The following is a 20,862-nucleotide window of genomic DNA, read 5'->3' on the forward strand; positions in this document are numbered from 1 at the left end:
AAGCCTTAATTAAAAGAAAACTAAATTTAACTCTAGACATATTTCCAATTGACCACACATAAGTGAATGTAGAATATATTTCATTCTCATACCTACCACTGTATTTCAACTGTAGCTGAAGGAGATGCAAATCCTGAATTTTCTGCTCCAATGTTTGCCGTAGGAGTATTTGATATTCTTTCTCTCTCTGTACCAGGCTTTCCAATAACCTATTAAATAAAACAGGAGTCAGATTTGGTCTGGCATACATTTCCCCCCCCCCCTTAAAATAGTAATAAGTATTTATTTATAAGGAATCATAGTTTTGAGAGACAAGTGTGTTAGGTGGCATAAATAAGCTATCAAAAACTATGCAGTAGTGGAGTTTGATCCATTCCATATAGCTTACTTCAAGCCAATCCCACATCTTTTCATTATGGGCTACTCCATTGTCTTGATTTTTAAATGATAGTATCTTGCTGAGGTTTCTCTACTGAAATAGTTCAGCATTTCTACTTCACTCTGGCTTACCTGGAATATTTAGATTAGAATTTTGTGGCTGAAGATTTTAGCACATTATTTGCACCGACTTCAGTGACAAGGAGGCCACATTATAGTGCCCAAAGTTGTAACAGGAATTTATACACTGTCCTTTTCAAAACAGTGATAGCTAAAAGAGGAACTAGCACTTGCAGAACTTAAACAACTTAAATAACCATAGTATGTATGTAAAGGCCTGCCCTGGAACATTTGACGGCATATTTCATGGAGCCTTCTTGTAACAAGCCTCTCTGGCCTGGAGTACTGCATGTGTAGTAGCACTCTATTTAAAAATAGGCTTGTGCTATAAAAGCTACAGGCCTGACTCCTCCTGACATGCCACATCTTAACACTAGAAGGGAGAAAGGGAAAGGCCATAGTGCTGCTCCATGGAGCCTCATGTAGGAGGGTCTCTTTCTGTTGAGGGTTGTATTCATTCAGAGTGATCTGTCAGGGGCAGAATGCTGGCAGTGGATAGGACCCCTTTTCTCTCTGCCACCTCTTCTCTCTCCCTTTCTGCTTCCCTACCAGGCTATCAGGGGGAGAGATAGACTGCTCTTGCCAGATGCTTGAACTTGTCACTCTTAAAAGGTTTTTGAAATTATGCCAAGGCTTAAAGAGTCAGAAGGTTGGAAGAAAGAATGTGAGTGCCAAATTAATGCTGTATAAAGAAAGAACATCTGTGGTACTTGCATGAGTAATTCTAGCTCCTGAGCAGTTAGAAGCTCACTTATTTGCTTGAAGGCAGTTTATACAAAACACAGATGATCAGGAAAATGGCTAAATTAGAAGCACAAGCACTTAAAAATGCATATTACATACACAGACACACACACGGGAGTTATTTACCTGTTTGTTTCTTGCTTAAGCTTGCTTAACTGCAAGCTAAGCTGCTGCTTATCAGGGGGGACACAAGATGTGAGCAAGCACACTCCAGATGCAATAACTGGTTCCTCATGTCTTTTTTGCTCTGCCTGATGGTAATCTTCCTCTACTTCATCTGCATCCTTGTCTACTCCTTCAGTCTCTGATGCTGGTTCAAAGTGAGCTCGCAGTTCTGCACAAAACAAAAGGGAATCGTAAAATTTAAATATTTCTTGCTTTTACTAATCATCAAATGCTTTTTCTGAGTATATATTTTAAAATCTTTGCAGCTCTTTCTTGAGGAACTGCTAGGCTGTTACAGGTGTCTAGAGAGTTCTTTAGTTTTATTTAAAGGGCAAATTTGAGAGCTATATTGGAATCAGAGTTTGAAGGGAACTCAAAGGCCATCTGGTCCAGCCCTAGGTCAGTGCACGAAATTCACTATTGCAGCATACCTGATAGGTGGCCATCCAGCCTCTGCTTAAATGGAGAGATCCCCCTTCTAATATACTGCTGAAGATCAGGAAGATCTTCCTAATGCCGAGTCTAAATCCCCTTTTTGTTAGTGGTTTGTGTTCGACCCTTTGGAGCAATAGAAAACAATCCTTTCCCCATCTATGCGACATCCCTTTATGACTTACTAGCTAATTTGTTGCATTTAGCTGAAGGCCTAAGCTACATGAGATGTTGGAGATCTATGAGCAGATCTCCCACACGTTTTATTTTCACTTCAAAGCAGGTTTAGAGCAATTTGATCAGAGCAGTAGGGCCATCAAAATTGCACCTGGATACCTGCAGTAAAGGGAGGGGTGGGGAAATCAGGGTTGACTGCAGCTTCTGGAAGGAGGTGGATAGGGAAAATTTAGATGGAGAAATGGCCACTCCCTTTCTCTGATTTGATTAATTTTGGAGCATATGAGCCTTCTTCAGAGTAAAAATGAAAATACTGCAAAATCTGATCATTGACCATTTCAATAACGTGTATCTTGGCCCTTTGCCATAGTCACATGAACAGAGGCAGGAATTGAATAGCTTGTTTAAAAATGCAGTATTCCATTTGCACATGGAAGTGAGCAGCATACTCTGGAGAAAGATGTATACACCTACACTGTGTAACACGAAACGAGCTGGTTAACCAATAGGTCTGTCAAGTCCCAGAGTGATAAGAGTGCTTTATTGGCAGCAGATGCCACCATGCTGGACATCTGAAAGAATACTTCTCATAATTCCAGAGATTGCCTTATGATTATGTTCCCCCCAAATAATTGTTGCTGTAATAAGCATTTTGGGATGAGTTTTAATGTAAATGAAAGTAGACTAATCAGATTTCACACACAGGTGCTAAATTTAGGGTAACTGCCACCATCTAGCCTCTCCCTGTTTACCCAGGCCGACAGGGGTTCTAAAGCTTTCTGAATTAAAGGGGGAAGGAAGCACCACCCTTAGACTCAAAATGTTTGTTTATTTTTAGATTATCTAAGATAAAGAACTACCTGCCCTCAGGGAGCCCACCTTCTGCATGAGTCACTGTTCCGGCTGCACATTGAGGGCATGTAAATTTCCCCATTTCTTTGTTTCAGGACTAACTGACTGATCCAAGCAACGCGATGCAATAGAATTGCCTAGACATAGGGGAGGTTGATTGGAAAGAGGAAAGGCCAGATACGCATCTCTCTGGATGTGTTTTTTTTTAAATCTTCCATACAGCACACTAGCATTTTTCTTGGGGCACACCAGTGTGCCTCATTTCACAGTTTAACCATTAATTACTGGTCTGTGGGCATCATATTTAACCATCCCATTTCACTGCTTACTGCTCTGCTTTGACTCACCTGGAATAAGAATAGTGACAGCAGCTTGAACTGCACGTCGTATTATATTATCCATAGCAAACATCCAATGAGGCCTGATTAAATGATTCCTTAGTACTTTGTTCACCTGTAAGGAAAGGACCCAATAAAATACATACTTTAAATTGAAGTAACTAAGGCTATATCCAAACTTGAAAAAATACATTTTCCAAGACACAATTTAAATACCAAAGTTCTAATACATACTGTAAACAAAAATACTTGTTTCACAAACAAGGCACCACAACAGAGAAGGCTCGTTTCCTAGCTGTCATATACAAGTAGAAGGCACCTTGAGAAGAGCTTCCTTTGTAGATCTTAAGGGGCAGGGATGGGTGGGCTCAACTACTGACTGCCAAGCACCTCAGCATCCATCACATGATATTCTACAGCTCCTTCCTTCTCCCCTGGTTCCTCCCCAAAATTGTATAATCCTAGTATTATCTGTTGGAATAGCTGCAGGTCATTGGCTATAGAATAGAGGATGAACACTGGCTGTCCAGGAGAACTGTAATCTGCAAGAGTAGGACCCTTGTTCCTTCCCACATCCCAAATATTATACTTTAATGGAACATACTGCATCTTGAAATCCAAACAACACTAGATGAAGCTGATTGATGGACGTGCTGTCAAAGTCTAGATCGATTTTCAACTTTGATATAGTTGAAGCCATAACTCTCTGTTCAGGAGAGCGTATGAAATCTCTTAAAATCCCAATTATCTGCTTGATGTGAGCAACTGAAAGATGCAGTTCTTCAGAACTCTGGAAAAAAATGAATATGTCAAAAAAAACCTCATTTCAGCAAATGTTAAGTTCCATGGATATAAGAGCTTGTTTGCTTAGCAGGCAATCAGAAATTCTTAGTAAATCTTGAATTACATTATTAAGTCAACACAATTAATTGGAATGAGGCTTCATCTCGTAATAAAAACTGCATGTTGGAACCCTTTTTATTTTATTCGTCTGCTTTGGTCTGTCTAATCCATCCATATGACTCTCCACATACACACAAATAGGATCACTACAGATGATGCCCAAACTTGTTCTGGTGCAATGGGGAACCCTAGCTTGCTGTAAGATGGAGTAAGGCATGCCTTGAAATATTAAGCAACCATGTTGGATCATCACTATCCTATGAGTGTCAGACCAGGAAATTCCTATGTAGCACTGATTTCCACACTCTCTGTCAAAGTGGGGCTAAAGCATAAGCTGATCTAAAAGCAAGGAGTATAGATGGATACAGCAAGATTCTCTGATACACCCATGCTGGGGCTGACAGATGTACAGCAGAAACCCAGAAGCAACACCATTGCTCAGATAGCACAGTTCCACCAAGAGGACAAAAGTGACGGAGAGAAGGAGATGATGGGATGCCTGGAAATAACCACGTAATCCTGATAGTTGCAAGGAAGATGCCTGACCTTTGCTTCAGGAGCCGATTGAGATTATTTTTGAGCAAAATGTGCATCCAATTCTAATCCAGAAAAGAGGGTTCTTTCTATCAAGAGTCTGGGAAACACAATTTCAGACTATCAAGTTCCTCACTTTGTATTACTTTCCAATAATAACTTAAGTCATTCAGTATTCTTTGAAAAATTGATGTTCTGGTGATTCTCGACCAGATGTGACACTGGCTTCCTATTAACTACATCTGGGAGGCAGCCATGGGAATGAAAATATGTGCACCCTCATGAGTGACCATGTGCCACTAGCCTTAACCATGGTTAACACTAATTAGGTTTATTATCTTTTAATATTCAATCAAATCCTGATTAAATAGGAAACCTGTTCACATTAACTATGGTTAAGGGGCCATGGGGATTTTTTCCCCCCTGACAGGAATGCATTTCTGTGGCTGGCATGACCAATCCACAGTCTCAAATCTCAAGACTACTCAGAATAATTAGCATCATGGTTCTGTGTCTCTTTAACTACTGGGCAACCTACAACAAACTCCTGGAAGTTGAGCACTAGCCTCCATCTACTAGCCTCAACCCTGCTGTCTGGAAGACTCATTTCCAGTTTTGTCAGTTCATGATAAAAGCAGCAGAGGGCAGCTTTCCATCAGCCATGTCACAAGTACTTTGATCCGTGGATTAAATTAGCTAACAAGAGAGGAAGCAAAAACATGAGTGAATCAAAGCTCAAGAGTGAATTTGAAATAAAGTGTTTGTGTCCATTTCATTTTCTTTGGTACAGATCAAATGGATAACGATACCTTTCCATAAAGGAGCATTGTACCATTCAATTCTTAAATACAAATTTGTATTGTAGTCTCTCTAATAGCATGGGAAAGGTATAAAGAAAATAAACACTGAAATGCTTGTTATGCACAGTCTCCAGCCAGCAATCATATAAGACTTGATTGCTGCTGTAGATGTATTTATAACTTCTATCCTTAAATATCCTGTATGTTCTGCCCTAATCCTTTTTATTATATGAATAAGATACTGGCTTGTTGGTCGACACATTAGTCAACGGTGGTTTTAGAACTCCGCGATGGAGTTTTTACACCACTGTTGAGAAACGTGTCATCCAGTGCGGAAACTCCACACAAAGGGCAGTTCACACCAAAGTGTCATCCGAATGTGGCCATTTACTTCCTACTGCTTCTTGCACGATCATAGACAAAACGTCGCTTCCTGAAAACAGGAATTAATTAGCCCCATTTAGTCCGGTAGGAGAGAGCAGCAACCGGACTTTCTCTGGGGTTTTTTGCTGCACAACGAAGGCCAGAAGGGGTGGAAGATGCGCGAGAGGCAGACAACGTCATGTGAGTAATCTGTGACTGCCCAGTTACGAGTGTGCAGTAAAACGCTCATCAGATGGAGCTCTTAGACATGCATTTAGTGCTAGAAGCTAGTACAGCTTCCTTTTGTATGTACTTACAAATCCCCTCATTATAGCACTTTATAGCAAGCTTTAAAGAAATCAGTGTTAAAATGTTCTAATTTTCAACCAACATTGGAATTACTTGCATAGTTCCCTGTGGCTCATATTATTATATTTTTTCATGCTATGTATCATATTTGACATAGCTCTGATCTCATGTCTATGTATGATTTTGTTTGTTTCTATATCTGGAGACTTGAAGCTGCTGCCACTACTAGAGTATGCGTGTTTTGTATGAAAATGTAAGGGGGCAGAAGAGGAACTGCACTTTCTCTTCCAATGCTTGTTTAGAAGGTCTGTCATTAAGTCTACACTTCCCTGGACGATGCATCTCCACATCTGCCCCCCTCCTGCACTTATAACACCATTTTATATGTGTGGAAGAAAGAAACCCACCCTAAAAGCCCAGGGGACCCCCCAGCATGAAACTTCTTTTTTTAAATAGTCTTCCCATCTACCCTGTGACAGCTGAGCCATCAGATGAAGGCAAAAAAGGAGTGATAGCATATTTAAAAACCTGGGGGATTCTTCCCCAAAAAATCAGGGGAGGGGTTCATGATTCACATCAGTGCACTTACTTGCCTTCTAAATGTTATACACCTTCATTCAAAGCTATCATTTAAAAAATACATTTTCCTTTTACAAACAAGCAAATAATCTCAAAAGTATCATTACCTGTGCTACACATTCCTGTAAATTGGAAGCAACTTGGTTCTGCTCCTCCTTGAGGATTTTATAGAGAATTGCACGGCGTTCACTGTCCTTTCGTAGCAAGAAAAGACCAGAATCCCTTTCTTCAAGGGAAGGAGAAGCACTTCGCTCATCTGAAACTGAGCTGTCGTCAGGAACACTAGGTCAGAAAGTGACAATGTTCACTACGAACTACAAATGGTTAACAAGGATATGAGTATTAACCCAATTTTTGAAGTATTTTTAATAACTTCAAATGAGTGGATGTGACATAATGACGTATTATAATGTACTGTAACCCTGGATTCACATGTCACAGCCAATTCCTAGGTTGTTTAACCAGGTAATGGCTGGGTTTGTGGGAGTGAGCAAGCACTGACTCCCGCCCACTTGCCATTTTCAATTAACAACCCAGGAATACTCTGTTCCTGGGTTGTTTTGTAATGTGCAAACCCAGAAACAAACCATGGGTTAACTCTGAGTTGTTTAATCACTAAACAACCTAGAGGATGCTCTGCCACCCACTTGCACCATAGAGCTTCCTGTTGCTGCTTGGACAGTATGACCAAAGTAAGTGATTGAATAAGATGAGGGGACGGATTTAACCTGGCTGCCCACCCAACACCTCATGCAGTCCTTGGGGTCATACAAGTTGCCCATCCCTAATGTATAGTAATTAGACACACTAATCATAATGTGGAACACACTCATTTTAAGATGTTGCGTTTCCTATTCTTCCTTGATAGGGCTTCTGATTTTTCCAACAAGACTTATTGACTGCTTGCAGATGCCTAAACAAACCCAATTTAAAACTAACGTTTAACATCAACTGATGCTTTTACTATCGATCACACAATGTATTTAACTTTTGAGAACAACCTCTCTTCTACTAAATAGAAGCAATATTGTCCCCTGTGCATATTTCGTGCATTCTCTTCCTTTTCTTATTGTTTTACTATGATTTTATTAGAATGTAAGCCTATGTGGCAGGGTGTTGCTGTTTTATTCTTTTACTATGTACATTACCATGTTCATTATTATTATTATTATTATTATTATTATTATTATTATTTATTTATATAGCAGAAAAATAAATAGCTTTTGCTGTAAACTAGTATGCATTCTTGCATAGGTCAGAATTTACCTTAGTAAATGGGAAAAGGTATTCTTTGCTTGAACCTCTGACACAGAGCGCTTTGTCTTTTCAAAGAACATGTCATGTTGCATATCGGAGTCTGGTGAGACTGAGCCATGTTCACTGCTGCTGCTGCCAGCCTGCTCTCCTTGGACTGGCAAAGGGAGAGATGTGCTACGATTATAATCTACAGCCAAAGAGAAAAAGGAGCATGGGTAAACAAATCCACCCATCTTTTAAGCAAATATTATTATTATTATTATTATTTATTTATATAGCACCATCAATGTACATGGTGCTGTACAGAGTAAAACAGTAAATAGCAAGACCCTGCCGCATAGGCTTACAATCTAATAAAATCATAGTAAAACAATAAGGAGGGGAAGAGAATGCAAACAGGTACAGGGTAGGGTAAGCAGGCACTGGGTAGGGAAAAACTAACAGTAGAAAGTAACAGTAGAAGTCTGCACAACATCAAGTTTTAAAAGCTTTAGGAAAAAGAAAAGTTTTTAGTTGTGCTTTAAAAGCTGTGGTTGAACTTGTAGTTCTCAAATGTTCTGGAAGAGCGTTCCAGGCGTAAGGGGCAGCAGACGAAAATGGACGAAGCCGAGCAAGGGAAGTAGAGGCCCTTGGGCAGGCGAGAAACATGGCATCAGAGGAGCGAAGAGCACGAGCGGGGCAATAGTGTGAGATGAGAGAGGAGAGATAGGAAGGAGCTAGACCGTGAAAAGCTTTGAAGGTTAACAGGAGAAGTTTATATTGGATTCTGAAGTGAATTGGAAGCCAATGAAGAGATTTCAGAAGCGGAGTAACATGGTCAGAGCGGCGAGCCAAGAAGATGATCTTTGCGGCAGAGTGGTGAACAGAAACCAACGGACTGATGTGAGAAGAAGGAAGGCCAGAGAGAAGAAGGTTGCAGTAGTCCAACCGTGAAATAACCAGTGCATGAACAAGCGTCTTGGCAGAAGAGACAGACAAAAATGATCGAATCCTGGCAATATTATACAGGAAAAATCGACAAGATTTAGCTACTGCCTCAATATGAGGAATAAAGGAGAGCGAGGAGTCGAAGATAAAGCCAAGGCTACGAGCTTCCTTGACCGGAGTAAGCGTAACATCATTGACAGTAAGAGAGAATGAGAGATGAGGAGAAGGTTTAGGAGGAAAAACAAGCAATTCAGTCTTTGCCATGTTAAGTTTCAAGCGACGATGAAGCAGCCAAGCTGAGATATCTGAAAGACATGCCGAGATACGATCGTGAACATCAGGAGAAAGTTCCGGAGATGACAGATATAGTTGTGTATCATCGGCGTACAGATGATATTGGAGGCCATGAGATTGAATAAGCTTGCCCAAGGGCAACATGTATAAGGAAAACAACAACGGGCCAAGCACCGAGCCTTGCGGAACCCCTACTGAAAGGGGAAAGGAGGAAGACGAGCTGCCATTAGCCAACACGCTGAAAGAGCGACCCGCTAGATAGGAGGCAAACCAGTTATAGACAGAGCCACAAAATCCAAGGTCATGAAGGGAATCTAAGAGAAGATCATGATCAACCGTGTCAAAGGCTGCAGTTAGATCAAGGAGAATAAGAACGGAATAATGGCCTTTAGACTTGGCAGTAAGGAGATCATTGGTGATCTTAGTAAGGGCTGTTTCGGTGGAATGCAGAGGACGGAATCCAGATTGAAATGGATCCAAAGCAGAGTTACTAGAAAGAAAGTCAAGACAGCGAGAGTAGACCGCACGCTCCAGGATCTTTGAAACAAACGGCAACAAAGAGACAGGTCGGTAGTTAGATAGAGATAGCCTATCAAGAGTAGGTTTCTTGAGAATGGGAGAGACTGTAGCATGTTTAAAAGCAGAAGGAAATGAACCAGAGGACAGAGAAAGATTAATAATATGTAGCAAGGAAGGGAGGATAGCAGGAATAAGATTAATAAAGACGCGAGAAGGAATCGGATCACGAGAACAAGTGGAAGGCTTCGAAGAGCGCAGTATTGTAGACAGTTCATCCGCAGAGACCGAAGGAAACACAGAGAAATTTGCAGGAGGAGCTGACAGATGAGGAACAGGAACTGGAAGAGGAGCAGAGCTGGCCAGATCAGAGTGGATAGTTTGGATTTTAGCATTGAAAAAAGAGGCAAAGTTATTAGCAGACAGAGAGGCGGGGAGAGATGGCGGATTAGGCTTCAGAAGAGAATTGAAGGACGCAAAGAGCCGCTGAGGATGCCTAGCATTTGATTGGATCAGCGTTGAGTAGTACTGCTGTTTGGCCAGTGAGATGGCAGAAGAGAAAGAGGAGAGTACAAATTTGTAATGGACAAAGTCTGCCCGGTCCCTGGTCTTACGCCAAAGGCGTTCAGCTGCCCGGGAACAAGAGCGAAGGTAGCGGAGGGAAGAGGTGAGCCACGGTTGGGGTTGAGAAGGGCGAGCTATCCGAGTTGTAGATGGAGCAAGATTATCAAGAGTTGAAGATAAGGAGGAATTAAAGAAGGAGACAGCTGAGTCCAAGGAGACAGCCGAACAGACAGAAGGAAGGGAGGAGGCTAGAGACTGGGAAAAAGCCTCATAATTGATAGATTGCAAGTCACGACAAGAGCGAGAAGCGGGACGTGAAGGAGGAGGATTGTGAGTAATATTGAAAGAAACTAGGTGATGATCTGACAGCGGAAAGTGAGCAGTAGAAAAGTCCAACACAGAGCAATTCCGAGTGAGAACAAGATCCAGACAGTGTCCAAGGGAATGTGTGGGTGCATCAGACCAAAGCTTAAGATCATAAGATCAAATGAAACAACTGAACCATAACACAGCCCAGTTCAGACAACACGCTAAACTATGATGGTTAAGTGTTTTGAGCTAAGCATTATGGCTTACTGTGTCATGTAAACCATTCCTAACCAGGATGGCTACATAACCACAGTTTACACACACTCACTAACCACTTGCTACAAAAGGGTTAGCAGTCTAACCATAGCTTAGTGTGTTGTTGTGTGAACAGGCCCTAAAAATTCAGTTAAAAAAATTGGGAACAAATGGAATGAAACTACTGGATATTTTTGCAGGCAGCAAAAATAAAAATTTGCTGACAGATGTAAAACTCTTCTTAAGCTAACACCAGCAGTGGATTTCTCCTTGCTAGTATAGCTCATCTGGGAAGTGGACTAAAAGAGGCCATGTGCCTGATCCCCAGCCACTGAAAGAATTATGCAAGAGGCCGCTAGCTGATAAAGATTACTACAAGCCTCTTGGTCTTACAGCTGTTCCAACATGGAGATTTGTGTAAGATTTTGCCATTGGTGAAGTCAAATCAGCGCTTGCTCCAGAATCCCTTTGCCCTCCCTCTTTGGTCCACTGCCTGAGATACTTTACTGAGCTTAAGATGCTGGGTATGTGCCTACTGAAAATACCATAGAAGCATAGAATCATAGAATAGCAGAGTTGGAAGGGGCCTACAAGACCATCGAGTCCAACCCCCTGCTCAATGCAGGAATCCACCCTAAAGCATCCCCGACAGTAATTATTTAAGGTTTCTCCAGTAAAACATATTAGTCACTTTGGAAAAACTTGGCTCTGACTTTCTTCTTCCTTTATTAAAAGAAAAAACAGGACTTCTTCTTTCAGTCAGTTCATTGTTTTGTGAATTTGTTACAGATTTTTGAGGGCCCTTGAGCAAAATACCCTCAATGACCCCCCCTCCCGCAGTGAGTCCACCTTGTCACCACCATTATCACCAGCTGCTCTCACTCCTCACCCTCTCTCTTATCACTGCTACCCCTTGTTCACTTGACAGGCAGAGCGAGCGAGCGAGCGAGCCAGGCAACAATAAGGCCGTGGCCTCTGTTGCTGTTGCTCCTCCTCGCCACTGTTGTCTGGGCCAGAACAAGAGTCATTTTCAATGCAGGTTGAAATGGAACAAGCACCTTGCAAAGTTGAAGAGGAGAAGCAAGTCCAGGGGGCTCTTTGTCAGTGGGGCCCTGCTTGGGTGTGAGCTCTTGGCAGGCGCTCGACTATGCCTACGCTTGACACCAGCTCTACAGCTTATTGATTTCTTGGCACGTCCAGAATTACACAGAAGGATCATTATTAAAATCTCTTTACATAACCCTTAGTTATGCTGTAGCTCTTTTGGCTGATGATGCCTTACCTGAGGGCTTGAATGCAATTCTGTTTTTCTTGCCTTTGTTCAGCTGTTTCAAGAACAGGTCTTTAAGTAAATCAGATGCTGTGACACGTTTATTTGGGTCAGGTTCAAAGCACAGCAAAATAAAGGCTCTTGCTTCAGCAGATAGCGATTCAGGGATTTCAGGATGAATTTTGAACATTCCAACCTGCAAGTAATAAGGATGGTCTACATTATTTGAGAAAGGAAAATTAATCTGAAGTTGATTTTTTTATTATGTGCAATAGAATAATATATTACAGCACAGCTAAAGCCACACAACACCATGTTGATTTACTTTCACTTAGAAGTAGAAAAGGGCCACATATATATTTTGCATGGTATAACTAATTATGCAAATATCAAGATTTATTCATTATTATTATTGCACTTTTCTAGCTATTTACTGTTTTGCACAGTACAGATGAAAGCGAAGACAGTAGCCTGGTTTCCACATAACACTAAACTATGGTTTAGTTTTTTTATTCTTTTATTCTTAGTTTTATTATGTACATGAACCTCAGCATTTAAGTGGTGGCCCCTCCTCTCTTCTGGCATAGCCGTGAGAAAGAGATTGGAAGCTTTTACTTCCATTTTAAACAAACTGCAGTTACTTGTTGGCTACATTTGGATATAACACTAAATTATGGTTTCTTGTTATGCGAATGAGCCTGAGGCTTGTCAGCTCCCCTTTCTTCTTTTGGTGTGACTGTGGGGAGGTGATCTGAAGTTTTTGCTTCCATTTTCAATTAACTGCACACTATACACTTTAAGAAGTTTTGTTTGTGACAATAAAACGCCTTTGTCTTCTTGCAGTAGTAAAGGATGAGTTGTCATAGTTGGAACTAGGCAACTAAGACTTTAGTGCTAAGCTTCCTTGAGAGGAAGGGAGGTATATGAATAAAATAAATAAATAACAATAATAATGAAAGACTGTGGTGAGTTTCTAACTCTTCTTTAGACCTATGTGGTGCTTTGACTTTAACTTTTCTTGTTCTGGTTTGCTGTGACTGGTATGTAAAGTGCACTTACATAAGCTGATTATATATTTTTAATTATAACTAAGCACTTCACAGTGACTTATTAAGTCCTTGACGTCCCCTGATCTGGCAGCATTGGTCTTGGTTACCATTTCACAGTCTTTCAAGCAAATTTTACAAAGTTAACCTAATTTTTTTCATGCATCCTATTCCATCTACAGAAACATCTGTGCAAAATAGATTTTGGAAAAACAAGCAGGATGGGCACAGAGCTGAAAGTGGCCGGAGAACCACAACAGCAACTTAACGGTTAAAATAACATCCAAGTGCCTGCTAAAATAGTTGAGCATTCAGACTGGCATTGATGCAAGCTGGTCCTATTATACATTTATAATAGCAATTTAGCTTTTGACATTATGCTGGCTGAACAATACAAGCAAATTGTCTGAGTCACAGCACCAGCTATTAATGCACTGACTGTTTCCATACAAGGACCTTCACATACATTCAGACCACCACATTTACTGGCAGGGTTGTAATTTCTTTAGGGTAAGAAATAACATGCAGCCACTTTCCCAATAATACCTAAAACTTAGTTACAGATGTTCTCATCACCAATCTTGTTTAAACATCTAAAGGAAGCAGATGGGAGAGATTATTCCCAGTTTTCAAGTAAAACATTGTCAATATGCTGATGATACCTAACCCTAGTTACTAAACACCTGGGTGCTGAAGTCTGTGTCCTGAATCAATGCCTGGAACCAGCAGTCAGGTAGATGAGGGCTAACAAATTGAAAAGCTGAATCCAGAGAAGTCAGGGGTGATGATTATGAGATCTCCCCAGATCTTTTGATAATCAAGCCAGGAGTACTTTCTATCAGGCTCCATTTGTTGCATTGGTCCTTACCTTCAAAGCAGTTCATGGCCTACTCCCACATATCTTAGAGACTTCCTTTCCTTGTACTGCCCACCCACCCCCAAGTTTCAGACATCTAATCTGACCCTGTTTCATACACCTATTCTAAATGAGAGCTGTAGCAGATAAAAGCAGCCCTTTATATCAGTTAGCCCATGGCTGTGGAATGAATTCCCCAGTCTTTTCCTGAGACATTTCAGGGGGAAATGCATCTCTTCCCTCTAGCTTTTAGCTTGGCTGGTTAGGAGAAGGACCTTGGTTTCAGTAGCAGAGTACATGTTATGCATACAAAAGGCCCCATGCACGATTCCTGGCACAACTAGGAAGGGCAGAGGAAGACTCCTGTTTGAAACCCTGCTAGTCAGTGGACAATGCTGGACTAGATGGACCAAGGATCTGAGTCAATAAAACTTCCTATATTCTAATGGTACAAATATATTTAGGTTTATTTTAGGTTTTGGTGCTGTTCTTTTGTAAGAGAGGGAGTGTTTTAAAATTATTTTAACTATTACTTGGTATAAGTTACCTTTGCTTTGGAAAGGCAGCTAATTATTGTGTTCAATAAATAAATACTGTGAGTGCAAGACTGATAGAACTACATTTGAGTTGGTAATCAAGTAAACTTCAGAGCTGTCTCACAATGATTTAATATTTTTATGTTAGATTGCTTTTGGGGTTGTTGTTTTTTGCTATCAACTGTATTATTTCAGAACTTCAAGGCTCTCCCTGCTGGCACTGCCAAGTGAGTGTCATGTCAGAAAGTAAAACCAGTTGAAGGCTTTGACAAGAGGTCTCCCCAACTGCACAAATAACCTGGATATGTTTTCCCTAGCTCATATTTCCCTAGTAACACTGGTAATTGATGGGCATAGGGCTGCACTGGAAATGTGGAGCTACTCTAAGGCCTGATTCACACATAATGCTAACCAATCATATGGGTTATTGAATTCTGGGTTTTCATGATGTGTGAAACCCAGAAAGAGAACCCATAGTTTGTTTTTGGATTGTGAACTCTGGATTATTTAAACCATCAGTTGTCATGATCTGTGAACCAAAAAACATGGGTTGTGCATTGCTTGTTTTTCCAGGCTACAGAGTCAGTGGGCAAGAGAAGTAAGCAACAACAACCCAGCTGCTTTACATTCCAGCACTACAGTACTGCAAAGGCATTTGTGATTCAGGGAGGCAGCAGGCAAAGGAGGAGGGAAACAAGCAATTTGGGATCGAGAGAGAGAGAAAAGGCAGCATTTTGTTCGATTATCAGCCAGATAAACCTTAGGTAGGGCAACAAATTTATTTATTTATTTATTTATTACATTTTTATACCCACCCAATAGCCAAAGCTCTCTGGGCGGTTCACAAAAATTAAAACCATAATAAAACAACCAACAGGTTAAAAGTACAAATACAAAATACAGTATAAAAAGCACAACCAGGATAAAACCACGCAGCAAAATTGATATAAGATTAAAATACAGAGGTAAAACAGTAAAATTTAAATTTAAGTATTTTAACACTTAATTGTAATACTGAGAGAATAAAAAGGTCTTCAACTGGCGACGAAAGGAGTACAGTGTAGGCGCCAGGCAGACCTCTCTGGGGAGCTCATTCCACAGCCAGGGTGCCACAGCGGAGAAAGCCCTCCTCCTAGTAGCCAAACCATGGGTTAAAATAAACTAGGGGTAGTGTTATGCGTGAACCAGGCCTAAGGCTGAATCTTCTAAGCAGACATTGTTCAGATACTACTGGAATCAATGAAAGCAAGAGCAATGACTTTTTTTTAGACTACATACTCTTTGGCTAAGAATACTTACTTTGAACATAGCTGCTTGTGGTTCCCCCAGTTCATGAAATGGAGGTTTCCCTGTAGCCATTTCAATGATAGTGCAACCCAATGACCAAATATCAGCTGGTGCACCATATCCTCGAGGTCCCTTATCAATAATCTCTGGAGCCATATACTGCAAAGTACCTAAACATACAAAAAAGAATAGGGACAATTACTTTGTTCATCCCTGAACTGATCACACTCTGCATTAGGTGTTTTGCAAAACAGCATTTACAATATAAATGGACTGAACAGATGGCTAAGTGCCATATCCAGCACCTCTCAACTGCTAGACTGCATTTCATCACAATTATTCTAGGTGGCTGCTTATGCAATAGACTTCAGAAGGTGGAAAATACATTTAGCGCATTTAACTAGATTGACAAGATTGCCACTGACTGCATTTTCCATGTTTTTGCACGTGCAAAAGTTTGATTGCACAGATAGTAAACCAGATACAACAATAATTTATTGGGAGGTTCACTGAGAGAAAATATGGTACTAGATTTACGGGTATGATGAACTAATAAATAACCAGGCTGTGTGAATTGTTGGACTTAAAACAATAAGCTTTTAAAAATGTTTATTATATGTATATCCTGCTCTAATAGGGAGCTCTCCCAACCAGGTTGTTGCCTGCTTAACTTCAGTAAAGTTACAGTATTTCATGTTCTCAGACCACTCACTAGATCCCAAATTAATCAAAAGCTCGTAACTTGCTATTAGCTATAATAGAGTTTAGGCTGCAATCCTATATCCACCTACTAGGGAGTAACCCTCACTGAACTCAATGGTACTTACTTCTGAGTTGATATGCATAGGATTGCACTGTTAGTAACCCTTTTCAAGGTTCTATTGACAAAAAGAATGAATAAGAATCAAACAGTGTAGATCCTGTCTGGGATTCTAAGTCTCCTTGATCTGATAAAGAAGCTAAGCAAGACTCTTGCCTTGATCATGAGAAAGTGCAGGTACCGTGCCTATACTATTTCCCCTACTCCCAGAAATCTGAAGGGGATATTTTTCTTTGTGTCCTGGCAATAGCCAAGGCTGATGTAAGTTTTGTCAGGACATGATGCATGAATTTCTCCATGGCCACACTTAAAATTGTGAAATTCTCTGGCTCATTCTCTCTCTGCTGCCCATGAACCATGTATTTCTCTGATTTATACATTGTGCATAGACAAAGCATTGGGTTGGATGCAGTTCTAGGCCATCTCATAGAGGACACACTACTAGAGGCTTCAGTATATCATTTGGTGGCCAAAAGCTTATTGTGGGGTGCATATCTCCAATTCCTTATTCAGTTATATATATATACATTGAGTATTGTTGACATGGGGGTGCCATGCTTGACAGTTCCTGTCAACAGGTCACTTCCTGTTTAGTTGAGACATAGTTCCTTCCCTTTTCACAAGCCTAGGAACAGCAGCCACATGAAGTCTTTGAAAATTTCACAGCATGGTGGCCTGCAGTGCCCACCCTTCTTTGATTTATTAAAAAGCCAGCCTGACCAACTAGGTAAGGAGAAAAAGGCTGGACGTTGCATCACTTAGAGCGTTGTTTCTTATACTAGTTTGTTCTTTTAAAAGGACATTCTTTTGCAGGAATTTGAAAGTTCAATCTAATTTTATTTGACTAGAAGACAATCACTCCTCCAACTGTCAGGGGCAAAGATTTTGCATAAGGCCTGCCTCTGGAAGGAGTGATCCAGTTCAGAACACCACGCTCCACTGATGAAGAATGTGCACTTCTGTCATAATCTAGCCATCCCTGCAGATATCAAACACAATACCACACATTCTAACCAGAGCAGCATTTTTTAAAAAGAAGTTCTGATTCTGTTCTTACCTGTAAATGTCTCTGTACATGGATTGACTCCAGCAAGGCGTTTGGAAGTCCCAAAATCAGAAATCTTTACTACTCCACTGTATGTATTCACTAAAACATTGTCTCCCTAAAGAAAACGAAAAAGAACAGGCAGTTATACAAGTCACCAGAAACTCTGCCAAGATTCCTCTGAATTCTGCAACTTCATATTAGTTAGCAATTCTTAAAATAGATTTTATTCAGCCTCTTCGAAAGAGGCTTTAGTGGAATGATAAAATATACCTTGTATTTGAACAATATATAATAAAAAAACTTTAATGAATATACACATGCTCACTTTTATGTCTCTATGTACAATCTGGTTCTCGTGGAGATACTTCAGGCCTTCTAGGATCTGCTTAGTATAAAACTTAATTGTGGGTTCTTTCATTGGTCCCCATTTTGATCTTAGGAGTACAGAAAGACTTCCTGGGTTTAAGCAGAGAAGAGAGGATATAAAATTATTCTGCCCAGGGTATACAGGCCTGTTACAATTGCATCCCTATTACCATATATATCTATATATCTACTTTATGTCTGCTATCTCACACACACATATCTGGGATTGAACATGTACACTTAGTATACTGAACACTTACTTCCAAGCAAATATACATAGTACTGTGTCTGATGCTTTATTGATTCTGAGCAAAAGAGACACATGAGCTTGTACTGTATTATACTGTGTACATCCCTGAAGGGTTAATTCTAAACAATAAATACTACAGATGGACTCATCTCAAACGAGACAGTATTGTAAGTGTTGAAATATTCGTTCTATCAGTCTAATAAGAGATCAGTTCTAAAAAGAGATCAGTTTTTAAGAGAGCTTTTGCTTAGGAGAATAAGTTGCCTTATACCGAGGCAGATCATTGGTCTATCTAATTCAGTAGCAGCTATGCTGAGTGACAGAGGCTCTCCAAAGGTTTGAGACAAGGGTCTTTCTCAGCTCTAAGTGGAGAATGCCAAGGATAGAACCTGAGACCATTACAGTGCAATGCACATGTGCTACTACTGAGTTAAGGGCCTTTCTCTCAATCTAGGTTTTAAACACTCTTTCCCCATTTTTTATTTCTTGATGTTTCGAAAAACAAATTGAACATTTGAAAAACCTCATTAACTCTAACACCAGCAATATGCATACAGGGAGCAACTGTAACTTGAGCTTTGAACCAGACAGAGCTCAGATGAAAACTGCAATGAACACAGAATTATTAATAAAACTCCTCAAATGTACTTTGTAATACAGGCTCAGCTTGAGTTAAGTCTCAAGGCCTGATCAGGCAATGCTTTGGGGGAAGAATGATCAAGCTATTATTCATCTTAGGCTTGGTCACTGCAGGGAGAAACTAACCAATTAACTGGGTTTTATTAGAATGTTGTTCATCCGTAACTATCTTGTATTCTCTGGAGCAGACCTGGGAGGTGTGTGGAGGCTGCACAGAGGAGGGGAGCAAGGGGACATCTTCTCACATGACGTTGGATTTAAGCCCCCATCTTCTTTATATAAAAACACAAGAAGAGCCCTGATGCTGGATCAGACCGAGGGTCCATCTAGTCCAGCACTTCGTTCACACAGTGGCCAAACAGCTATCAACCAGGGACCAACAAAGACATAGTGCAAGAGCACCCTCCCACCCATGTTCCCCAGCAACTGGTGTTGGTTAAATCTAAGATTACAACCTCTTTCTTCCTCACCTGCACCCCTTTCCCCTTCCAGCTCCTTACTGCCGGAATGCCCTTCTATCTGACTCTTAAGTGACTCTAAGGGGGACACTTATGTTCAAGTGCCTCCTTAAGACACATCTGTTCACCTCAGCTTTTCTGTCCTGTGCCTTCTCTTGAAGCTCAGACTATAAGACTGCAAGCAGGATGTGTGTGTTTGAATTCTAGCATGCCTAATTGCATTTTAGAATTATAACAGAAAGAATGGAGGAGGGGGATTTCCAACATCCTGAATCTAATACGAGGTTCAGACAATTCTCCCCAAAAATGTAATATGAGGCTAGTCAGAAACGAAAGTCTTATATTTGAACCTGTAACTCCAGCACTCTGATCCAATTACAGTCACATTTAAAAATGGCATTTGTGTGACACTATTTACACCAGAATGTGGATGCACATTCTTAATTCAGCAAGTGGTATATGTGCATGAATTTTCTTTCTTGGATTGGGTCCATATCATTTTAATTACAGACTGACTAAAATATTCTACAGATGTTTGAGAGGTTAATCATTCTATCAGGAATGCTAGGTTCTACTCTGGATTTATATTAAGGTAAATTATAAGAAATTAGTATGATACAAACCTCCTGGCACCTGTTCCATGAAGATTTTAATATATCCATCTTCAGAAACAGAACCAAGATACTGGACAATGTTTCGATGCTTTAGATATTTGTGGAGGGCAATTTCTTCATGCAGTGGCTGAGAATATCTATCATGAAAATATAAAACGGCTTTAAAATCTCTCAGTCATTGACATAAGGCTTGAATTTGTGAATCAGCACTTTAAAATCATGGAATAATGTCACAGGATGACCAGGCAAAGCCCCTACAATGTTACACAGTGCCTAAGCAAACAAGATCCATGCAGGGAAAATATAGCATCAACTGGAGATGGAGGCAAAAAGTTGCAATAGGACAAAGACATCTTTGTAATGGTGCGTTGGGATACGTGCACTTGCTTCTTTGCCCCCATCCCCATGAAAAAGGGCATGAGACACATTAGTTGGACTGAATGAAAGAGGGAAGGGCACTAATAATTCCAAAAAATATAAGAAAACATGCATCCAAGTGCCAGAAAAAACTTTACTGAGTCTGACAGATTTCACAAACAGGTTTCCTTCCTCAGGGGGCACTTGTATATCTTAAAAAGTCTTGTTAATGCTTCCTCTGTTTTGAAGATTTTTTAAAGATATACGAGTGGCGCCTGAGGAAGGAAACATCTTTCCAAAATGTGTCGGGCTCATTAAAGCTTTTTCTGGCACTTGGACTGTCAGTCAGTTTATTGTGTTACAAGCAGTTAGCCATTATACACAAGATATAAAAAAGAACAGTTTACAATAAAAATAATTGAGCACCATAAAAGGGGTCACTACCCAAACCCTTCATGCATTGTATAGAACGTATCTGCATAGACTTAGCTAAAATGGC

At 40.4% G+C, this 20,862-nt stretch overlaps 1 protein-coding gene across 4 annotated transcripts in view; it reads right to left on the reverse strand.

The window, feature by feature from the left end:
• MAP3K15 (mitogen-activated protein kinase kinase kinase 15) overlaps positions 1 to 20,862 on the reverse strand; it is a 79,638-nt gene that overhangs the window by 1,312 nt on the left and 57,464 nt on the right. For all 4 annotated transcript variants that reach the window (XM_063126436.1, XM_063126435.1, XM_063126434.1 and 1 more), the window contains 11 exons: positions 20,016 to 20,143; positions 18,005 to 18,135; positions 17,689 to 17,794; positions 15,824 to 15,981; positions 12,099 to 12,282; positions 7,961 to 8,138; positions 6,802 to 6,976; positions 3,811 to 3,996; positions 3,216 to 3,321; positions 1,369 to 1,576; positions 97 to 209 (listed from right to left, as the gene is read on the reverse strand). In XM_063126436.1, the coding sequence (XP_062982506.1) occupies positions 97 to 209; positions 1,369 to 1,576; positions 3,216 to 3,321; positions 3,811 to 3,996; positions 6,802 to 6,976; positions 7,961 to 8,138; positions 12,099 to 12,282; positions 15,824 to 15,981; positions 17,689 to 17,794; positions 18,005 to 18,135; positions 20,016 to 20,143 (1,673 nt within the window). The remainder of the gene's footprint in view (positions 1 to 96; positions 210 to 1,368; positions 1,577 to 3,215; positions 3,322 to 3,810; positions 3,997 to 6,801; positions 6,977 to 7,960; positions 8,139 to 12,098; positions 12,283 to 15,823; positions 15,982 to 17,688; positions 17,795 to 18,004; positions 18,136 to 20,015; positions 20,144 to 20,862) is intronic.

The sequence above is a fragment of the Elgaria multicarinata genome, chromosome 5 (genome assembly GCF_023053635.1).
Source record: "Elgaria multicarinata webbii isolate HBS135686 ecotype San Diego chromosome 5, rElgMul1.1.pri, whole genome shotgun sequence".
Taxonomy (NCBI): domain Eukaryota; kingdom Metazoa; phylum Chordata; class Lepidosauria; order Squamata; family Anguidae; genus Elgaria; species Elgaria multicarinata.